This window comes from Hyperolius riggenbachi, chromosome 5 (genome assembly GCF_040937935.1).
Source record: "Hyperolius riggenbachi isolate aHypRig1 chromosome 5, aHypRig1.pri, whole genome shotgun sequence".
In the NCBI taxonomy this organism is placed as follows: domain Eukaryota; kingdom Metazoa; phylum Chordata; class Amphibia; order Anura; family Hyperoliidae; genus Hyperolius; species Hyperolius riggenbachi.
The window spans coordinates 69,295,559-69,314,310 of record NC_090650.1 but is presented as its reverse complement, the minus strand read 5'-3'; the positions used below and the strand labels follow the sequence as shown (position 1 = coordinate 69,314,310).

The following is an 18,752-nucleotide window of genomic DNA, read 5'->3' as shown; positions in this document are numbered from 1 at the left end:
CACATAAACACGTCTAAGTCCCACGCTGTCCTCCCGCGGTTTGCCATTCAGCCGCGGTGAGCCCCGATAACAAGCTCAGTCGATGCCAGTCAGGGTCTACTGTGCACATAGAGTTGAGCCGAAGTTTTCGTAATTTCGCACTACTATAATTACGCATGCGAAATTTGCGATTACCATGCGAAATTACGGTAGTGTAATTGCCATTGAAATCGTAATTGAAAATACCGTAAGCGTAATTTTCAACGCGTAATTTCGCGTTTCGTTCATACTGTAATTTCGCATTAAACCATAACGCTCCTGTATAAAAAAGCCGCCGACTTTAAGGGTTAATAGCAAAGCCCCCTTAAATGCTAAGAGCCTCAAATTTGGAGAGTATATTAAGGAGATCAGAAGGAATAAGAGGAACATTTTTTTTTTCAAAAAGAGCTTATAGTTTTTCAGAAAATCGATGTTAAAGTTTCAAAGGAAAAATGTATACATTTAAAAACCCACCGACTTTAACGGTTAATAGCAAAGCCTGCTTAAAGTTTAGGAACACCAAATTCACAGGGTATATTAAGGGGATCAGTGGGAATAAGAGGAAAATTTTTTTTTCAAAAAACCAGGATTACGACCTGGTAATTCTATTTTTGACAACCCTCCAGGACAGTGACATTGAGATTTGGGCTCCGCCCCCCAGAAACAGGAAACACCCAGCGTGAGCTCTATAAATCTGTTCCCAGGTATCCACACCTCAGTTGTGCACAAGACCTGAACCTAGTCATACTGGATACCCTAATACTTCTTACCCACATCAAAATACATGATGCTTAACGGGTGGGAACTAAGGACTGTCCTGGAGGGTTGTCAAAAATAGAATTACCAGGTCGTAATCCTGGTTTTTTCGTCCAACCCTCCAGGACAGTGACATTGAGATGATAAACAAGGAATCACCCACCTTAGGGCGGGACCACAGCCTGTAGAACTTTCCTCCCGAAGGACTGTTCTCCTGCTGTCATCAGATCTAGACGGTAATGTCTGACGAACGTGTTGACACTCCTCCATGTTGCTGCCCGGCAGATCTCTGATGCCGATGCCCCAGCTCTATAGGCCCAGGAGGTTGCCATAGCTCTAGTAGAGTGTGCTGTGATCTCTTTAGGTGACTCCAACTGCCTCAATTTGTAAGCTTCCTCAATACAAACCTTGAGCCATCTTGCTATCGAAGCTTTGGTCATTTTTTCTCCCACTTTATTTCCAGTGAAATTAACAAATAACCTGTCTGTTTTCCTGAGTTGCTTCACTCTTTTTAAGTATATTAGTAAGCACCTCCTTACATCCAGCTTGTGCCACTGCTTCTCTTTTGGATGAACTGCTTTATTGCAGAAGGTAGGCAATATTATCTCTTGCCCCCTATTAGACACTGATGATACTTTTGGTAAAAAATCAGTTACCGTCTTCAATATCACTCGGTCTTCAAATATAGAACAGAATTGTTCATCACTGCTTAGTGCCTCTAATTCGCTTACTCTTTTTGCAGAGGTAATCGCTACTAAGAATATGGTTTTAATTGTAAGATTCCTTAACGAAATTTCTTCTAGAGGTTCGAATGGCTCTTCCATAAGTACATTGAGAACTAAAGATAGGTCCCACCTAGGACATGATTTCTTAACTATTGGCCTTGATCTTTCTACCGATTTCATAAATCTGATCACCAGGGGATCTAAGGCTAATTTCTTATCAACGAAAACAGAAATTGCTGCTACTTGTACCTTAATTGTACTTAAGGCCAAACCCCTCTCAATTCCATCTTGCAGGAACTCAAGAATTGTCGGTAATTTATTGTCTTTAACTTTATTTCTCTTTTTCCAGTCTAAAAAAGTCTTCCAATACTTAGAATAGATCGATCTGGTTACTTTCTTTCTGCTATTCAGAACCGTCTTGATCACTCTGTCTGACAGGCCCTTGGACTTCAGAACATCCCTTTCAGAAACCACGCTTTTAGATGCAGATTTGGAACATGTACCCATCTGTGTTCCTCTTGATCTAAAAGTAATTCCTCCTGAGGGAGGAGTAAAGGATCTTTTTTCAGCATTTTTAGTAACAACGGGTACCATGATCGTTTTGGCCAATCTGGTGCTATTAATATCAGAGTCATTCTGGACAGTTTCAACTTCTGTAATACAAGAGGAATCAAGGGGATTGGTGGAAAGGCATATGCTTTGCTGAAGATCCAATCTTGGGCCAACGCATCTATTGCACATGCTCCCTTCGGATCTAGAGAGAAAAACCTTCTGCACTGAGAGTTCGTCTGATTGGCAAAAAGGTCTATTTCGGGCCACCCCCATCTGGCCGTTATCATTCTGAATACTTCCGGGTTGAGCCTCAGCTCGGAATTTGACAGTCTTTGTCTGCTTAGAAGGTCGGCCATTCGATTTAATGTCCCTTTCAGATGGACTGCTGTTAATGATAGCAGATTCAGCTCTGCCCAATCTAAGATCTTCAGTGACACTTCTAGGAGTTTTCTGGACCTTGTCCCTCCTTGTTTGTTCAGATAGGCTACTACTGTTATGTTGTCTGAACGAACCTGAAGATGATGCCCCTTTAGACACTCTGATGCTTGTAATAGGGCCATATGAACTGCCTTCATTTCTCTGAAGTTGGATGACTCTCCCCTTACTGGGTCTGTCCATGACCCTTGCAGGTATAGTCCGTCCACATGGGCTCCCCAACCCATCAAACTTGCGTCTGTTGTTATAATCTTTGTTGGAGGAGACCGCCATAGTCTTCCTAACTGAAGATTTTTTATATCCATCCACCAAGGCAGTGATTCCTTTACCCAGGTTGGTATTGATAACACGCTTTCTAAATCGCCCTGATTTCTGTTCCAGTTTTCCAGTAGCCAGTTCTGGAGAACTCTTACGTGAGCCATTGCCCAATCTACTGCTGGTGCTGTTGAGGTTAGAAGACCCACTATACTCATGCACTGCCGTACTGAGATGGTGTCTGCCTCTAGAAGGCTGACTATTGTCGACTGCACTTTTGTCACCTTGTCCTCTGGCAAGAACAGTCTTTGAAGGGGTGAATTTATTATGAACCCCAAAAATTTGATCACCTGGGATGGATCCAGATGTGACTTTTGGTAATTTACTAACCAACCCAGGGTTTCTAACTGACCTAACACCCTCTTCAGATCTCTTTGAAGCAGTACCGCATTGTCTGCTAGAACTAATAGGTCGTCCAGATAAGGGATTATTATAATGTTCTGGAGATGAAGATTTCCTACCACCTCTGCCATTACTTTCGTAAACACTCTTGGTGCTGAAGATATTCCGAAAGGAAGGCACGAGAATTGATAATGCAGCACTCCACCGTCTCCTTGTACACTGAATCTTAGGTACTTTTGAGACTCCCTTCTGATTGGGATGTGCCAATAAGCGTCTGTCAGATCTATGTTCACCATAAACACGTCTGCATTCAGTAAGTTCCTCATCGTATACACAGTTTCCATTCTGAACTTTTCGTATACAATAAAGGGGTTTAGTGGTTTTAAGTTCAGAATCATTCTGAATTTTCCGGTTGGCTTTTTGATCAGAAAAATTCGAGAATAGAACCCTCGGTTTCTTTCCTGAGGTGGTACCTCTTTTATGACATTTCTGTCCATCATGTCTCTTAGTAATTCCTGTAATGCCATCCTGGCTGCTCTGTCTTTCGGCATTAAAGTCTTTACAAATCTCACCGGGGGCTTTTTTATGAATCTTATCTTGTACCCGTCTTTTATTAGGTCTAAAATGAATTGATTCGAGGTTATCTTTCTCCACTCTGGATAAAAGCGAGATAACCTGCCCCCTACTTTCAGCCTGGCGTCACTGGTGCTTGCTTTGGGGCTCTGCTGGCTTATGCAGCGGAGTCCTCCTAGGCCCTTCCTTATTAATTGGCCAAGTCCTTCTTTTTTGGACCCCTTTATCTCTCGCCTGGTTATTGCGGCGAAAAAAGGGCCTATTCGGCTTGAATTTCTTTTTCTTCGGAAATGATAATTTCCTGCTTGCCGTCTTCTCCAAGACTTCTTGGAGCTGAGGGCCAAATAACAGATCCCCCGTAAAGGGTAGATTACATGCCTTAGACTTGGACGATTGGCTACCGTCCCATGTCTTGAGCCACAGATTTCTGCGGGCATTATTAACTAGTGCTGTTGTCTTTGCTGTAACTCTTAGTGACTCTGTTGAAGCATCAGTAACATAATTATTAGATTTCTTAACAACACTCAGAGCTTCTAAAATGTCCTTTTTAGGAGCATCAGTTTTAACTAATTCTTCCACCCTCTCTATCCATAATAAAGTGGTCCTAGAGACACAGGTGGTGGCTGCAGCAGGCTTAAAGTTAGTTACTGCTGCTGTATAAGCTTTTTTAAGTGACAAATCAATTTTCTTGTCTGCTGGGTCTTTAAGGAAACCCAAATCCTCAAAAGCAAGTTCATTCTCCCTATTCATTAGACTGAACGCTGCGTCTAACTTGGGACAACCTTCCCATAGTTTTGCATCTTCTTCTGAAAAGGGGAATCGCTTTCTAAACCCTCTGGAAATAAAAAGTTTTTTCTCTGGGTATTTCCATTGCGTATTAATTAGGTTTTTTGTTGAGGGATGTACAGGAAAATTTAAATGTGGTGTGGGATCCATACCAGAATATAATTTATCATGTATGGACACAGGAGCGGGAGTGGTCTGATTAATATTCAAGGTAGTGTGAATAGCCCGCACTAATTCATCAGTCTCTTCCACCGGAAATCTGAATCTTGAAAACATAAGTTTCTCATCCGTATCACTTTGATCTGACATATCATCCTGTGATAAATCCCTGTTAACCTGTCCTCCAGGAAGAACATCCTGTATTTCCTCTTCTTCTTCTTCATCTGAAGAAATTAAACGTCTTGTAGTTTTTACAAGGGCTTTTCTTGGCTTAGGATTCTCCTTGGGAATAACTGCCACAGGAGGTACCACAGGAGCTGACCCTGTAGGCAGATTTTCCCTGAATGCTCTAAATGTTTCTACCATTTCATGCCTCATGGTAGTCATAAACTCTTTGCAGGAGGCAGTATTCTCTTCATTAATTAACTTTGTAATACATCCTTGGCAAGATGCTTTTGTCCAGCTAGTTGGCAAAACAACCTTACAGACAAGGCAACTCCTGGACCTGTTAGAGCTATCGGATAAGTCCGAAGTCTCCTGAAAAACATATGAAGAGAATAATACCATGAGATTAATTACTATAATTCATTAAAGCCTGTAATTAATCACATAAATCCTCTCCTGAACAGATGTGATGTTTATTCATATATACTCTGTGTATATAGTGAGCTGTTTACCAAAAAAATGAATATCATTATCTGTAAAATAAGCTTAAGTACAGCAATCCGACAGATAATTTAGGATGCATATCAATTCAAGTGTAGCTATCTAGACAGAATGTAGATGCATACAGCTGCTAAAATGTATTGCAGGAGAGAGAGAGGAAGAAAAAAAAAAAAAAAATTTTTTTTTTTTTTTTTTTTTTTTTTTTTTTTTTTTAAACTTAATATATTTGGTGATACTGCACCAATAAATCCCTCCTGCAAACTTAGAAGGAAAACATCCAACATTATATGCAGCTGACCCAGTAACAGCTCACTCCCCACAATGAATGCACCATGTAGTTAACATTCATTCAGGTAGCTATGCAACAATTACTTATGCAAAACACATTGAGCTGCACAAAAACCAATCAGTCACATGTGAACAAATGCTTTTCTGAACTATCAGGACTTTTACAATACTTAAACTGGTAACAAACATCTTGCTCCATTTAAGTAATCAAATCACCAAGTAGTCTAACATGCTTTTTCTGATCTATTAATTAAACTTAAGATCAGTGCAGTTATCCATGTTTAACTGGTTTTAAACAACAATGTGCCACCACAAAAAGACAGCTTCAGCAAATATCCTTGATCTAGCCACTGTCATTCATATGCTGACTAAATACATCTGAGCAGCATAATCAAACCTCAGACCAGTGCGGCGACCAGTCAGACCGTGATCAAACGCGGCTCCCCACAAGATCTCCGCCGGCTTACCTGATCCTGAAGTTTTCGTGCGTCCATCCTCGGCAAAGGCCAAACGCTAAGTGCCACAAGGAACGCACACAACGCTGTTTTGCAGCCGCGCAAAATGCGGAAGTGAAGTCACTCGTCGGCGGAAGTACCGCTAGACTGGGGGCAAAGCCATCCTTCCTCCGTGCAGAGCCGATATTCCCCCACCGCTGCGTCCAGGACCTCCGTCAGGGCTGCTCCGCGTTGTCCTCCCTCTAGCACGCACAGCCGCTCAGGTGGCTGCTAGAGGGGAAAAACCTGTTTAAGCAGGTAAGGAGCTTTCTGCTGCAACAATATTCCAACCCTCCAGGGTAGTGAAGCAGGCTCCCTCAGGGAACTATTACCAGCCTCAGCACTCCCAGGCTGCTGACCAGCTAGCTCCCTTTACAGAGCTCATGTTCCCAGGGAAGGAAACACACAACTGAGGTGTGGATACCTGGGAACAGATTTATAGAGCTCACGCTGGGTGTTTCCTGTTTCTGGGGGGCGGAGCCCAAATCTCAATGTCACTGTCCTGGAGGGTTGGACGAAAAAGACCGTATAGTTTTTGAGAAAATCGATTTTTAAGTTTCAAGGGGAAAAATGTCTTTCAAATGCGGAAAATGTCCGTTTTTTTTGCACAGGTAACAATAGTGTATTATTTTCATAGATTCCCCCAAGTGGGAAGAGTTTTACTTACTTCGTTCTGAGTGTGGGAAATATAAAAAAAAAACGACGTGGGGTCCCCCCTCCCAGACCTCTTTAACCCCTTGTCCCCCATGCAGGCTGGGATAGCCAGAATGCGGAGCACCGGCCGCGTGGGGCTCCGCACCCTGACCATACCAGCCCGCATGGTCCATGGATTGGGGGGTCTCGGAAGGGGAGGGGCAGCCAAGCTTTCCCCTCCCCCTCCGAGCCCTTGTCCAATCCAAGGACAAGGTGCTCTTCTCCACCTCCGATGGGCGGTGGAGGTGGAGGCCGCGATTTCCTGGGGGGGCGGGGGGTCATGGTGGCATCTGGGAGTCCCCTTTAAAAAGGGGTTCCCCAGATGCCCACCCCCCCCTCCCAGGAGAAATGAGTATAGAGGTACTTGTACCCCTTACCCATTTCCTTTAAGTGTTAAAAGTAAATAAACACACAAACACTTAGAAAAAGTTGAACAATTGAACAAAAAACATAACCACGAAAAAAGTCCTTTAATATTCTTAATTAACCATTAATACTTACCTGTCCCTTTAAATAAATGATCCCTCGCAATATCCTCGGAAATTGGCTAATCAGTTACAATGTCGCACCCGACGTCACTCGCCGCATACACTTGCAGGACGCTAAGTCCCCGCCGCCTCCCGCCGTCCACCCCGCCCACGTCTGTCACCCACATGTCACTCACATGTGGGAGAGGCGGGGAGGGCAGCGGGAGCCGGCGGAACTTAGCGTCCTGCACGGACCCGACAGAGCTCTGAGCTATATAGCTCAGAGCTCTCTAAGCATCTTTGTATTTGGGCTCCAAGGAGCCCCATTGGTCCTTAGCAGACCAATGGGGTTCCTTCTGATTTGAAGGAACCCCATTGGTCTGCTAAGGACCAATGGGGCTCCTTGGAGCCCAAATACAAAGATGCTTAGAGAGCTCTGAGCTATATAGCTCAGAGCTCTGTCGGGTCCGTGCAGGACGCTAAGTTCCGCCGGCTCCCGCTGCCCTCCCCGCCTCTCCCACAGGTGACAGATTTGGGCGGGGTGGACGGCGGGAGCCGGCGGGGACTTAGCGTCCTGCACGGACGGGTAAGTGTATGCGGCGGCTGAGCGGCGAGTGACGTCGGGTGCGGCGTAGTTACAATGTAACAAAGTTGTTACATTGTAATAACTTTGTTACATTGTAACTGATTAGCCAATTTCCGAGGATATTGCGAGGGATCATTTATTTAAAGGGACAGGTAAGTATTAATGGTTAATTAAGAATATTAAAGGACTTTTTTCTTGGTTATGTTTTTTGTTCAATTAAAATACGTTTTCTAAGTGTTTGTGTGTTTATTTACTTTTAACTCTTAAAGGAAATGGGTAAGGGGTACAAGTACCTCTATACTCATTTCTCCTGGGAGGGGGGGTGGGCATCTGGGAGACCCCTTTTTAAAGGGGACTCCCAGATGCCACCATGAACCCCCCCCCCCCCCCCCAGGAAATCGCGGCCTCCACCTCCACCGGAGGTGGAGAAGAGCCCCTTGTCCTTAGATTGGACAAGGGCTCGGAGGGGGAGGGGAAAGCTTGGCTGCCCCTCCCCTTCCGAGACCCCCCAATCCATGGACCATGCGGGCTGGTATAGTCAGGGTGCGGAGCCCCATGCGGCCGGTGCTCCGCATTCTGGCTATCCCAGCCTGCATATGGGACAAGGGGTTAAAGAGGTCTGGGAGGGGGGACCCCACGTCGTTTTTTTTTTTTATATTTCCCACACTCAGAACGAAGTAAGTAAAACTCTTCCCACTTGGGGAAATCTATGAAAATAATACACTATTGTTACCTGTGCAAAAAAAAAACTGACATTTTCCGCATTTGAAAGACATTTTCCCCCTTGAAACCTAAAAATCGATTTTCTCAAAAACTATAAGGTTTTTTTGAAAAAAAAAAATTCCTCTTATTCCCACTGATCCCCTTAATATACCCTGTGAATTTGGTGTTCCTAAACTTTAAGCAGGCTTTGCTATTAACCGTTAAAGTCGGCGGGTTTTTAAATGAATACATTTTTCCTTTGAAACTTTTACATCGATTTTCTGAAAAACTATAAGGCCTTTTTGAAAAAAAAAATTTCCCTCTTATTCCTTCTGATCTCCTTAATATACTCTCCAAATTTGAGGCTCTTAGCATTTAAGGGGGCTTTGCTATTAACCCTTAAAGTCGGTGGCTACCTAACATTGATCCATGCGTCAACTTTTCCGCTTGGGAGCATGGCCATACGCATTAATTTCGTAATACCCACTGTAATGCGAAAATTACGCTTACGCGAAATTTCGTGAAATCCTTGTTCATTACGATTATGTACTTACGGCCATAATCGTAATTACGAGAAATTTCGCGAAATCGTAATTACGTCATTACGCTCATCTCTATGTGCACACGCAGACCTCCCACGGATGCGCAGTAGGCCCGGACTGACGTCACTGAGCCTGTTACCGGGGCTCACCGCGGCTGAACGGCTGACCGCGGGAGGACGGCGTGGGACTTAGATGTGTTTATGGGGCGGGAGGAAGCCCCAGGTAAGTATCGGGGCTTTAGCTGATCGGAGTCTTTTTAAGATTTAAAGCGGTATAAAACCCTGACATAATATTCAATAAAAACATGTTTTCCTACTTTTTATATGCCATATGGTTATCATATTTGCTTTTGTGCATAAGTATTATTCATTTAGAAATTATATGTTCCCAAAGTACACTTCTTTTGCTCTGAGAGCTGACTTTGCATTTTAATTATAACTGCTTTATTCATCTTCTAACAAGCAGAAATGCTTTCTGACTGTCTGTTTTCAGGAGAGCCTGCAGTGTCAGAGAAATGCTTGTTTACTCACTTGAAACAATTAAATACAAGATAATATTATCTTAAGTTAGGATGCATCCAGCTTTGCTGGCAGGGAACTTCTAATTGCTGTGTGTAACCCTTTGAATGCTGTTCTAGTAAAAAAAAAAAATATGCTAGTTGTATATAATATGCTGTAAATCTATTAGAGCAGAGGAGAAATGCTGGGTTTCATTCCACTTTAAGATGACCATCTAATAGTATAATAAATCAGAGTGCAGTACATCTGAACTGAAAGGGATATGGGGACCATATTGATTTCCTTTTAAAAAATACTAGTTGCCTGGCAGTCCTGCTGATTTCTTTGGCTGCAGAAGTGTCTGAATCGCACACCGATAGTCCAGTCAGATTTTAGTCAGAAACACATGAACTGCATGCTTGTTTAGGGTCTGTGGCTAAGAGAATTAGAGACAGAGGCTCATCAGGACAGTCAGGAAATCTAGATTGTTTAAAAGGAAATAAATACTGTATGTCAGCCCTCATATTCCTCTTAGTTTAGCTGCTCTTTAATAAAACAGGATCCTCAAAAAAAAGTTTTTAAGTGTTACCTTTTTTTATGTAAAAAGCTTTCTTCAGAAAAAAAATTATGGCGAAGTTTTAACCACCTGGGCGTTACAGACGAGCTCAGCTAGTCCAGTAACGCCATGGTGGATTGCTCAGGCCCTGGTGGGCCGATTTGCATAGTTTTTTTTTTTTTTTTTTTTTTATACACGCAGCTAGCACTTTGCTAGCTGCGTGTCTTACCCGACCGCCGCCACTCGCCGCTGATCCGCCGCTAAAGAGGCCCCCCCCACAGACCCCTTGCGCAACCTGGCCAGGCTGCGCTATGGGGTGGATCGGGACTCCCTGTGACATCATGACGTTGTTGACGTCATTTTGTTCGTCGCCATGGCGACGGGGAAGCCCTGCAGGAAGTCCCGTTCAGAATGGGATTTCCTGATAGGTATTCACGCCGGCGGGGATTGGAAGGGTGGGAGGGAGAGAGTAGGTAGGGGGAATCATGTAGCTAGCGATAGGCTAGCTACATGGAAAAAAAAATTAGGTAAAAAAAAAACTCCCGCCGGCCGTGCGCCGCACGGAATCAAATGCCAGGGAGGTTAATCACATATCCAGTCAGATGTCCAGCCCTGTGGGTGTGGCTACTTCTTATGCCCAGACTGCATCATCCCATATGTTCAGAATACAAGGAGGCCAGCACAGACTGAATCAGCCTCTAAAGATTGCAGCCTACAGCAAAGGCAGTCAGTGGTACAGGAAGTGGCCAGTGCCTGGGTTTCTGACTAGGCATTTTACATTAGATAATCAAGTTACCTAAACCATCCCTACATATATTTTGGAAAGCCTGTGTTTTTCTCAGCTAGGACTTTTGGCCTTAGAATATGTGCATGCAAGATTTTCTTTGTGTAAAAATGAAATATGTGAATGCAAGTTAAAATTTAGTTTAGAGTTTAGCGCATACAAATGCATGCAGCAGTGCATTTATAAAAACGCACTGTATTGCTAGGAATGCTTAAAGGGAACCCAGCACCACTTTTTTCCTGGTTTCTAATAGTTATAGGAGCTCCCAAGTTCATTCCTCATCTTCTAGCTGCCCATTATTTATCTAGAGAAAGTTGTGAAGATAGCATCTGTGACTCCTGGTAATAAAACCCTCTGCTAAACATCGAAATGTAAAAAGAAGAGGTAAAAGTGAAGTTTTATTTTTATTGTAATAATGAGCCACATTGTTGGTATGCATATTTAATGTGCTATTTAGATGGCCTGGTGCTAAAATTGGTGCTTGGTTCGCTTTAAGGTTTTGTATGTGGAACCAATTGTGCATCACACTTGCATTTTCAAAAATGGACACAAGTGGGATATACTTCACTTACAAAAAGTTCTCCAAACTGCTTTTGGATTTCACTGTCCATGTCTTCATGGTTCATATCTGGATCCCTCAGCGGAAAGACTTCTACAAACAGCAGTGCGGCATTGGACCGAACCTCCCAATTAACAGCCTGTTCAGGGGAGCACAAATCAGCAGAAATAGATTACGCAACGTCTAAAACAGAGCCCCTCATTTACTAAATGAAGACATTTTCACTTCTAATACCCACTGAAGTTGAGAAAAATTAAAAAGAAATAAATGAAGTACAGTAAAGTGACAAATAAGGAATGACAAATAAGAAGGAAAATTGGGTTGCATTGGCACTGCGGTGGTTGAAGCTCGGGAACATCCGTCTGGACACTGGCAGGTGCTCCCGGTTGGCTGGCGTGGTGTGCTCTGACCGTGACAGGATTGTAGTATGATGTAGAGAGAAAAATGTTTCGGTCGGCAGTGCTATACAAGCTAATTTATTTGTGTGTCATCAACAAAAGCAATAAAAATTCTCATATGAAGGGATGTCACACATACCGGTGCAGTAGATGAGGCTGATGGTGGGTGCAGGGATCAAGGTTTTTTTTTTTTCTCTCTACATCATACATTATTTACTATACGACCATGTAACGCCAATGGGCGTGAACATGGCGGCAGCCCCAGGACTGCCTAACAAATTGGCGTCAAGTCCTGGGACGGGGTTTTGCAGGAGATCGCACGTGCCGATGAGCTCCATCGGGGGGAGAATCACGTGTGTGCTGAGTTGTACGGCCCTGCAGTGAGGCCTTAAAGCTGCAGTGGCCTAAATTGCAAAAAAAAAAAAAAAAAATAGCCCGTTCACTAGGGGGATGTAAGCCTACGGTCCTCAAGTGGTTAAATATGGCTATTGATTAGGAAACGACAAATGCAACAGGTTTTTTTTCCTCTGTGCCCCTCCCCCACATTCACTTTCCCAGATGCGATTTTGGTAAAGCGATGTGATCTGTTGGGACATTACAGGTGCATAGACTGCACTGTCTGATGTCCCCATCCATGCGTCATGGTTACCAATAAAAAGCCACAAATGCATTGCGATTTCCATTGATTATAATAAATGGAAGTCACAACCACATCGGGAAGAATCGAACAGAAATGCAATGCGATCACTATACATTGCGACGGCACTTGTGTTTTCCGATACATGCAAGTGAGGACGGGACATAAATTCGCTGGTTACTATTTCTATTGTACAAACAAAAGTCAATGTGATCACCTTTAAGCCTCTCCAAATGACGGGTTTGTAGAGCCTGAACATCATCTCCTCCACCCCCTGCCGCAGCTGCTGCTGGTGAAAATAGCTCAAGATCTGAAAAAATGCAGAATAATATTAAAGAAAGATAAAACTCTGACATAACATTCAATTTATTCATTTTCTTGCTTAACTGCTGTATTTATATATTAAACTCTATCTAGTGATCACTTCCCAGCTCTTTCTGCTTCTCAGCTCAGTTTCAGCAGTTTGCTTATGTATACTAAATGTATTTGACAAAGTAATGTAAATAAATGTGACTTTGAATGTGACAGCAAGCTTACTATTGAAGAACAAAATGCTGTGTTTAACTGTCTGAATGCTGTACTGCTTCAAAAAAAAAAAAAAAAAAAAAAATGCTGTAAATAATATTTAATTTAGAGCAAAGAGGAAATGCTGATTTTCATACAACTTTAAACAAGCTTTCTGATTAAAATAACAGAATTCAGAAAGACTAATTGAATAGGTTTGCTTCTGCCCAGCATATTCATATAAATCATTTTCAGGGAATGTCTTTATAAAGAATAAAAAGCCTTACTGAGAATACCCCATGAATCGATTGACTAGTTCCAAACCTGTCTGTTCTGTTAGATTTCTGCTACCTACTGTAAGTGAAAGCAACTTAGGAGAAAAGTAATTTATGGCTCATTTTACTCTGGAAGAAACAAACCGTACTTCTTATTTGTATGTGTTTACATGTTTTTACAATTTTTTCACAATAGTGGTTCTTTTACTGATTAATATTTGTGACTGGTATGGACCTTTGGATACTCTACAAAACAAATGCCCCCAAAAAACTTAACTCTGCCCTACAATCCTCCTCCCTTCTCTGTCTGGGACACACCATGCAATTTCCCGTCAGATGGGTCGAATTGATTATTTCCGATCGTTTTTCTGATCGATCAGAAATACGATAAAAAACAAAAAAAATCAGATCAGACTTGTCGGAAATAATCGCTTCGACCTGTCTGACGGGAAGTTGCATGGTGTGTACCAGACATTAAGGAGAGGGTTATTGTCTTCCTGTCAGTTCTCATCCTGAAGAACATTTTCTTGAGGTTACCATGTGCACATTTATCCTATTGTACTCTGGGGACCAAACGGTTAATTAAGATTCAAAATTTATTAGACTACATGGATTTACTATAAAGGCGGGGGGGGGGGGGGGTCACTCCCCCTTCTGCAGAGTAGCGCAGTGGAGAAGTTTCACAATTATCTGCTCCACTGCTGCTTTACATTTTCTGCACAGTGTACCTCTGGCTCCGAAACCATGTCACGTGATCAGGATAGACTAGAGCATGCTGCTGCCAGAAAGAGCAGAAGAGGATTGGATGAGGACATTTTACATGGTACCACAGCACTACTCTGCAATATGGGGAGAGGGTATGGTTGTTTTTACCAGCCACACAGGGGTTTGATCAAATAGGGGGACCTACTCACATTTTTTCTGGGGGCTGTTGTGGATTGTTGCTGCACTCAGACTCAAACTGACAATATTCCAACCAGAAATACTGTCACTGGTGGCTTCTTTGGATGGTAAGGCAGTGTGCGGTCATTACTTTACTGCTTACAATGATGCACATTTGAAGCATTCTGGGGCTGCATAAAATGGTGAGGAGGGTCTTGAGTTTGACACCTGTGATCTATCTGCTGAGTAACATGATCTGCTCTATGGAGAGAGGAGGGGGAGGATGCTGCCACCATGTATTGCAACACATAGCGATACGAATCGGGCATGGTTATTGCTAATGCTGTGTCTGCAGACACTAAGGGACACCTGTGCACGCTTTGCAAATGTGCCTAAACAATGACAAGCAAATACTTTGAGCAAACAAACAATTAAAGTGGGATCAAACGGACATAACATTCAATAAATTTGTGTTTTCCTTTGTTTTATTACCCATATATATATATATATTTGCTTTTGTGCACAAGTAATATTGTCGGTCTAAAAATTACAAATTCCCAAACTACACTTTATCTGCTCTGGAAGCTGCCATTGCAAAACTGCTGTATTTATATATTAAAATCTATATAGTGATCACTTCTCAGCTGCACATATACTAGAAGCAGAGAGAGCTTAGTTTCAGCAGTTTGCTAATGTTTACTAAGTGTAAACAAAAGATGTTATCACCTCTTTGGATGTGACCAGAAGCTTCCCAGTGAAGATCAAAGTGCTGTGTTTAACTGTTTGAATGCTGTTCTGCTACAATTTTTTGTGGTAGTAGATTTTATGCTGTAAATAATCTTTTAGAGCAAAGAGGAAATGCTGAGTTTCATATTACTTTAAGGAGGGTAGCGGCTGGCGTCACAAGGCCGATTCCTGCTGAAATCGATTGGTATTCGGCCTGCATTTTATGGCGGCGAACAGATTGCTCCAATCAGAGAGAGATCAGTCTTTGGCCAAAATGGCTAGATGCATGGCTACCTTTACAGCATGCACACCAGTGTTAATTTCATGAAGTCAAATCTATTCATATCACCTAGTGGGGTGTTCTCCTGCTATGGTAGTTCATCCAACCAGACCCAACTTCAACCCTCTCCCAATACAATGCAAAGATGGTGGGAATGGAGCAAGTTTCATACACAAAATTCACAGGTTTTTTTTTGCTCTCCAAAGTAAAAACAAATTACTGCTATCTCGTATTATTTACTTAGCCAAAGTAATTATCCAAAACAACACGCGATTCGCTAGAAAATGTCATTTCCATTTATCATCAAGGACTGAGCTAATAATCTTTCATAAATCTCAGACCTGAGTGACAAATTCAATTACACAACATTACTCAAGCTGACAGAAATAGAATGAGCACCGTAGCAGCGAAATGCTCTAAGTGCCACAAAAAGAAGCACAATTATATTACTTAAACCATAAACAGCTACTTTGTATTCCCGGTAATACAGGTAACAGGCAACTATGCTAGTTTTTATTCAGCGATTTAAAATATATACAATCTGTTTTTTTACTATTTAAACAGCAAATTAAAGGAAACCAGAGACTATATAAAATAAAAGTTTTAAACATAACTGGGGTCTCCTCCAGCCTCATGCGCACAGTTCGCTCCCACGTCGCCGTCCTCAGCCTCCTGTATTGATGGTACCGGGTCCCATAACTTTGGCGAGTTGAGGCCAGTCTGCGCAAGAGAAGTGCGCCCTCTATGTATTTCTCCAGCAGCCGCAGAAAGCGCACTTCTCTTGCACAGACTGGCTGCGACTGGCCAAAGTTACGGGACCCGGTACCAGCAGTAGAGAGGGCTGAGGACAGCGGCATGGCAGCAATCCGTGCGGATTGGGCTGGAGGAAGCCCCAGGTATATATAAAACTTTTATTTTAAATAGACTCAGGTACACTTTAAGTATAACCTATGTTAATGGTAAACAAGTTATTTTTCAGTTTAAAGGACCACTGTCACGAAAATCTTAAAATTTTAAATATATGTAAACGTATACAGATAAGAGCCTTAAATGACTATGTCACTGTCACTTACAGTAAGTAGAAGAAATCTGACAGAACCGACAGGTTTTGGACTAGCCCATCTCCTCATTGGTCCTCATTGCCGAAAGCGGTATTTTAGCAAACTGATATTGTTATTGCACAGCCCTTTATGAATCGAGACCAATGCGGTGTATGGAGCAGTTATGTAGGGCACGTTTTTTTTACCACCCAAAGATTGGAGTTAAAATACTGTTTTTCAGATATATTTAATTCAGAATGCAGTCACTTTATTTAGTTTGAAAAACATGCTAAGTTTTATAGTCTGAAAGACCACCCTCATCTGCATTCCAGTAGGCACTCTCCGCAGCAAGTGAATACGATTGACAGAGAGGGCATTGAAAGACACCACTGACACAAGAAGGCATTTTCATTGTGCTAAAATTCTTCTCTTGGCTACCACCTACTGACCACATGTGGTACATACAGAAAACACAAAACCAATAGTTCATAAATACAAGAGAGAAAGATATAGGGTTTATTGTATAAAAAAAAAAAAAAAAAAAAAAAACACAGAAAAGGAGAAAAGAAAGAAAAAAACTTTTCCATTGAATACATTAAGGGCACTTTTCCGCTATTTTCCACTAGCGGCGAATCCACTTGAATGAGAATAGCCACAAAATCATTGTGCTTCGAAAGAGGATGGGTTTTTCAAACTGCAAACGCAACAAAAACGCTGTGGGTTTGCAGCTAGTAGAAAAGGGCCCTAAATGTTAAAATTAAAAAAAATAATAACATGGCTAATTCTGTGAACTGAATTCAACAAACTTTATTAAAGAGCCTCAAATTTCAAAGAAGCACAGCATACCTCTCTCACTCTGGGTTGCACTGGAGAATTTCTTGGCAAGTGAACGCCATGATGCATGAAGTCTTGCATACACGTGTACTCAATGGCCTTTGAGTGTAAAACAAAGATCATCCAAGGTTATTTACAGATTTGTATTAACAGATAGAAATGCATTTATTATTTTACTGTTGTCTTTTAAAGTGAATAGTAATGCATCTGCTGTATGCTAAAAAATGCATACACTAGGGTGATGTGTGCTACAATGCAGTCCTATGCAAACAATGGGTCTTCTGTGGGTTTGTTCTGCACCATCTGCTTTTGGTTGCATTAAAATGTAATGCACAGTACTGCAACAACCACAGTGTAAATTAGTCCTTAGTTATTCACTGAAAGTACTGTAGATGTCAGCAATAAGATGTAAATTCTGCTACTACGATATAACAGGCAGTAGAAGTTTGACAACTCAAAGCAGGTGGGCAGAGCAGTTGTGTGGAGGAACCAAACCCTACTATGCAAGCACCTATATGTGGTATCCATGTGATTAGACTGGGAGGAGACTGAGTGGGACTGGGTTAAACCTGGTAGGTGAGCATGGCAGGAGGAGGACTCAAGGCACTCTGGTAACTTTTGGGGGCATGTGCCCTTGATCAACATTGTACCCATGTCACTAACATAAATGAAGCTTCGTAGGATAGGTCACTCTGAAATCAAATCAGGTCAACTGGCCACCGGGATAGGCAGGCATCTAATAGATGACTGTTGATTATCTGTAATCAGGTGTCCAAACGGTGGATTTGGGTGCCCAATGTGGCTACTACATAGTAATTAATGGTTGTAGTCAATCGGCTACAGCTATTGGTCATTTGGGTGCTAAGGTTAGTTATAGGCACTTACAGGGGGATTGCAGTTCGGCATTAGGTGGGTAGGGAGAGGGCTGAAGGTTACAGTTTGGCATTAGGTGGGGGAACGGGGGGGCCTGAGTGTTAAAGGGAACCTTAACTGTAAAAAAAAATAAAAGGGTTTCACTTACCTGGGGCTTCGACCAGCCCCCCGTCCTGTGCCTGCGGCATGAAGAACTGATCCTCCGTTTGTCTGCCGCAGCTAAGTTTCGGGCGGTCCACTGCGCTTGCGCGGCCTTTGGAATGCATGTCCTGGTATGCATACACGCCATCTAAGGAGTCTTGCGAAGGCGCAGTAAGAGAGAACCACTTATTTTGTATGCGTAAGGCGGTGGGGGAGGTTTAGGCATCCTCTGTGGAGGTGTGTGTGTGTGTCTGTGTCTGTCCCTCAGTGGTGGTTTCATGTGACATTGGGTGCCAGGTACTGCATAGTAAAATATTGGTTAACTGCATTTCTGATATTTTACTACTAGCGGCACCACCCAGTGCGGCCGGCCAGGCTACGTACGCCCCTCGGGTACCTGTGTCTGCCTAAAAGTGTGGCAATAAAACTCCAGGTTTTGTGACCCTGTATATTGATACATGAGGCTGCTGTTACAATACCGTGAGAATGTCTCCAGATGCATTCTTCCATGCTCTGAAATAAATATCAGCAATTTGGCGCATCATTGACCTGGAATTAAAGACAATCATAGCTTAAATACTGTCAGCAAAACACACAGGAAAATCGGTACATAGGCATCTACTGGGTAATGAGCAGACCGAATGGAGAAAGGAAACATTCTTTTACA

General features: G+C 42.5%; 2 protein-coding genes across 4 annotated transcripts in view; both read right to left on the bottom strand.

Moving 5' to 3' along the window:
- The window catches only part of NCAPG2 (non-SMC condensin II complex subunit G2), a 100,116-nt gene that overhangs the window by 58,959 nt on the left and 22,405 nt on the right, over positions 1-18,752 (bottom strand). For both annotated transcript variants that reach the window (XM_068235849.1, XM_068235850.1), the window contains exons 8-11: positions 18,565-18,634; positions 17,084-17,170; positions 12,748-12,840; positions 11,509-11,634 (exon numbers count right to left, since the gene is read on the bottom strand). In XM_068235849.1, the coding sequence (XP_068091950.1) occupies positions 11,509-11,634; positions 12,748-12,840; positions 17,084-17,170; positions 18,565-18,634 (376 nt within the window). The remainder of the gene's footprint in view (positions 1-11,508; positions 11,635-12,747; positions 12,841-17,083; positions 17,171-18,564; positions 18,635-18,752) is intronic.
- LOC137518250 (uncharacterized) lies at positions 623-6,569 on the bottom strand. Of its 2 annotated transcripts, none has more exons than XM_068235847.1 (2): positions 6,083-6,568; positions 623-5,198 (listed from the first exon to the last, which is right to left on the bottom strand). In XM_068235847.1, the coding sequence occupies exon 2, from the start codon at positions 2,757-2,759 to the stop codon at positions 939-941; it is 1,821 nt and encodes a 606-aa protein (XP_068091948.1). In that variant the 5' UTR covers positions 2,760-5,198; positions 6,083-6,568; the 3' UTR covers positions 623-938. The 2 variants fall into 2 exon arrangements, with proteins under 2 accessions (XP_068091948.1, XP_068091949.1); XM_068235848.1 differs by having other exon boundaries at positions 2,672-5,198; positions 6,083-6,569.

What these genes read in the sequence shown, in the direction of transcription:
- LOC137518250 (XM_068235847.1), bottom strand. Translation starts at nt 2,759, where the DNA reads ATGGCGGTCTCCTCCAACAAAGATTATAACAACAGACGCAAGTTTGAT.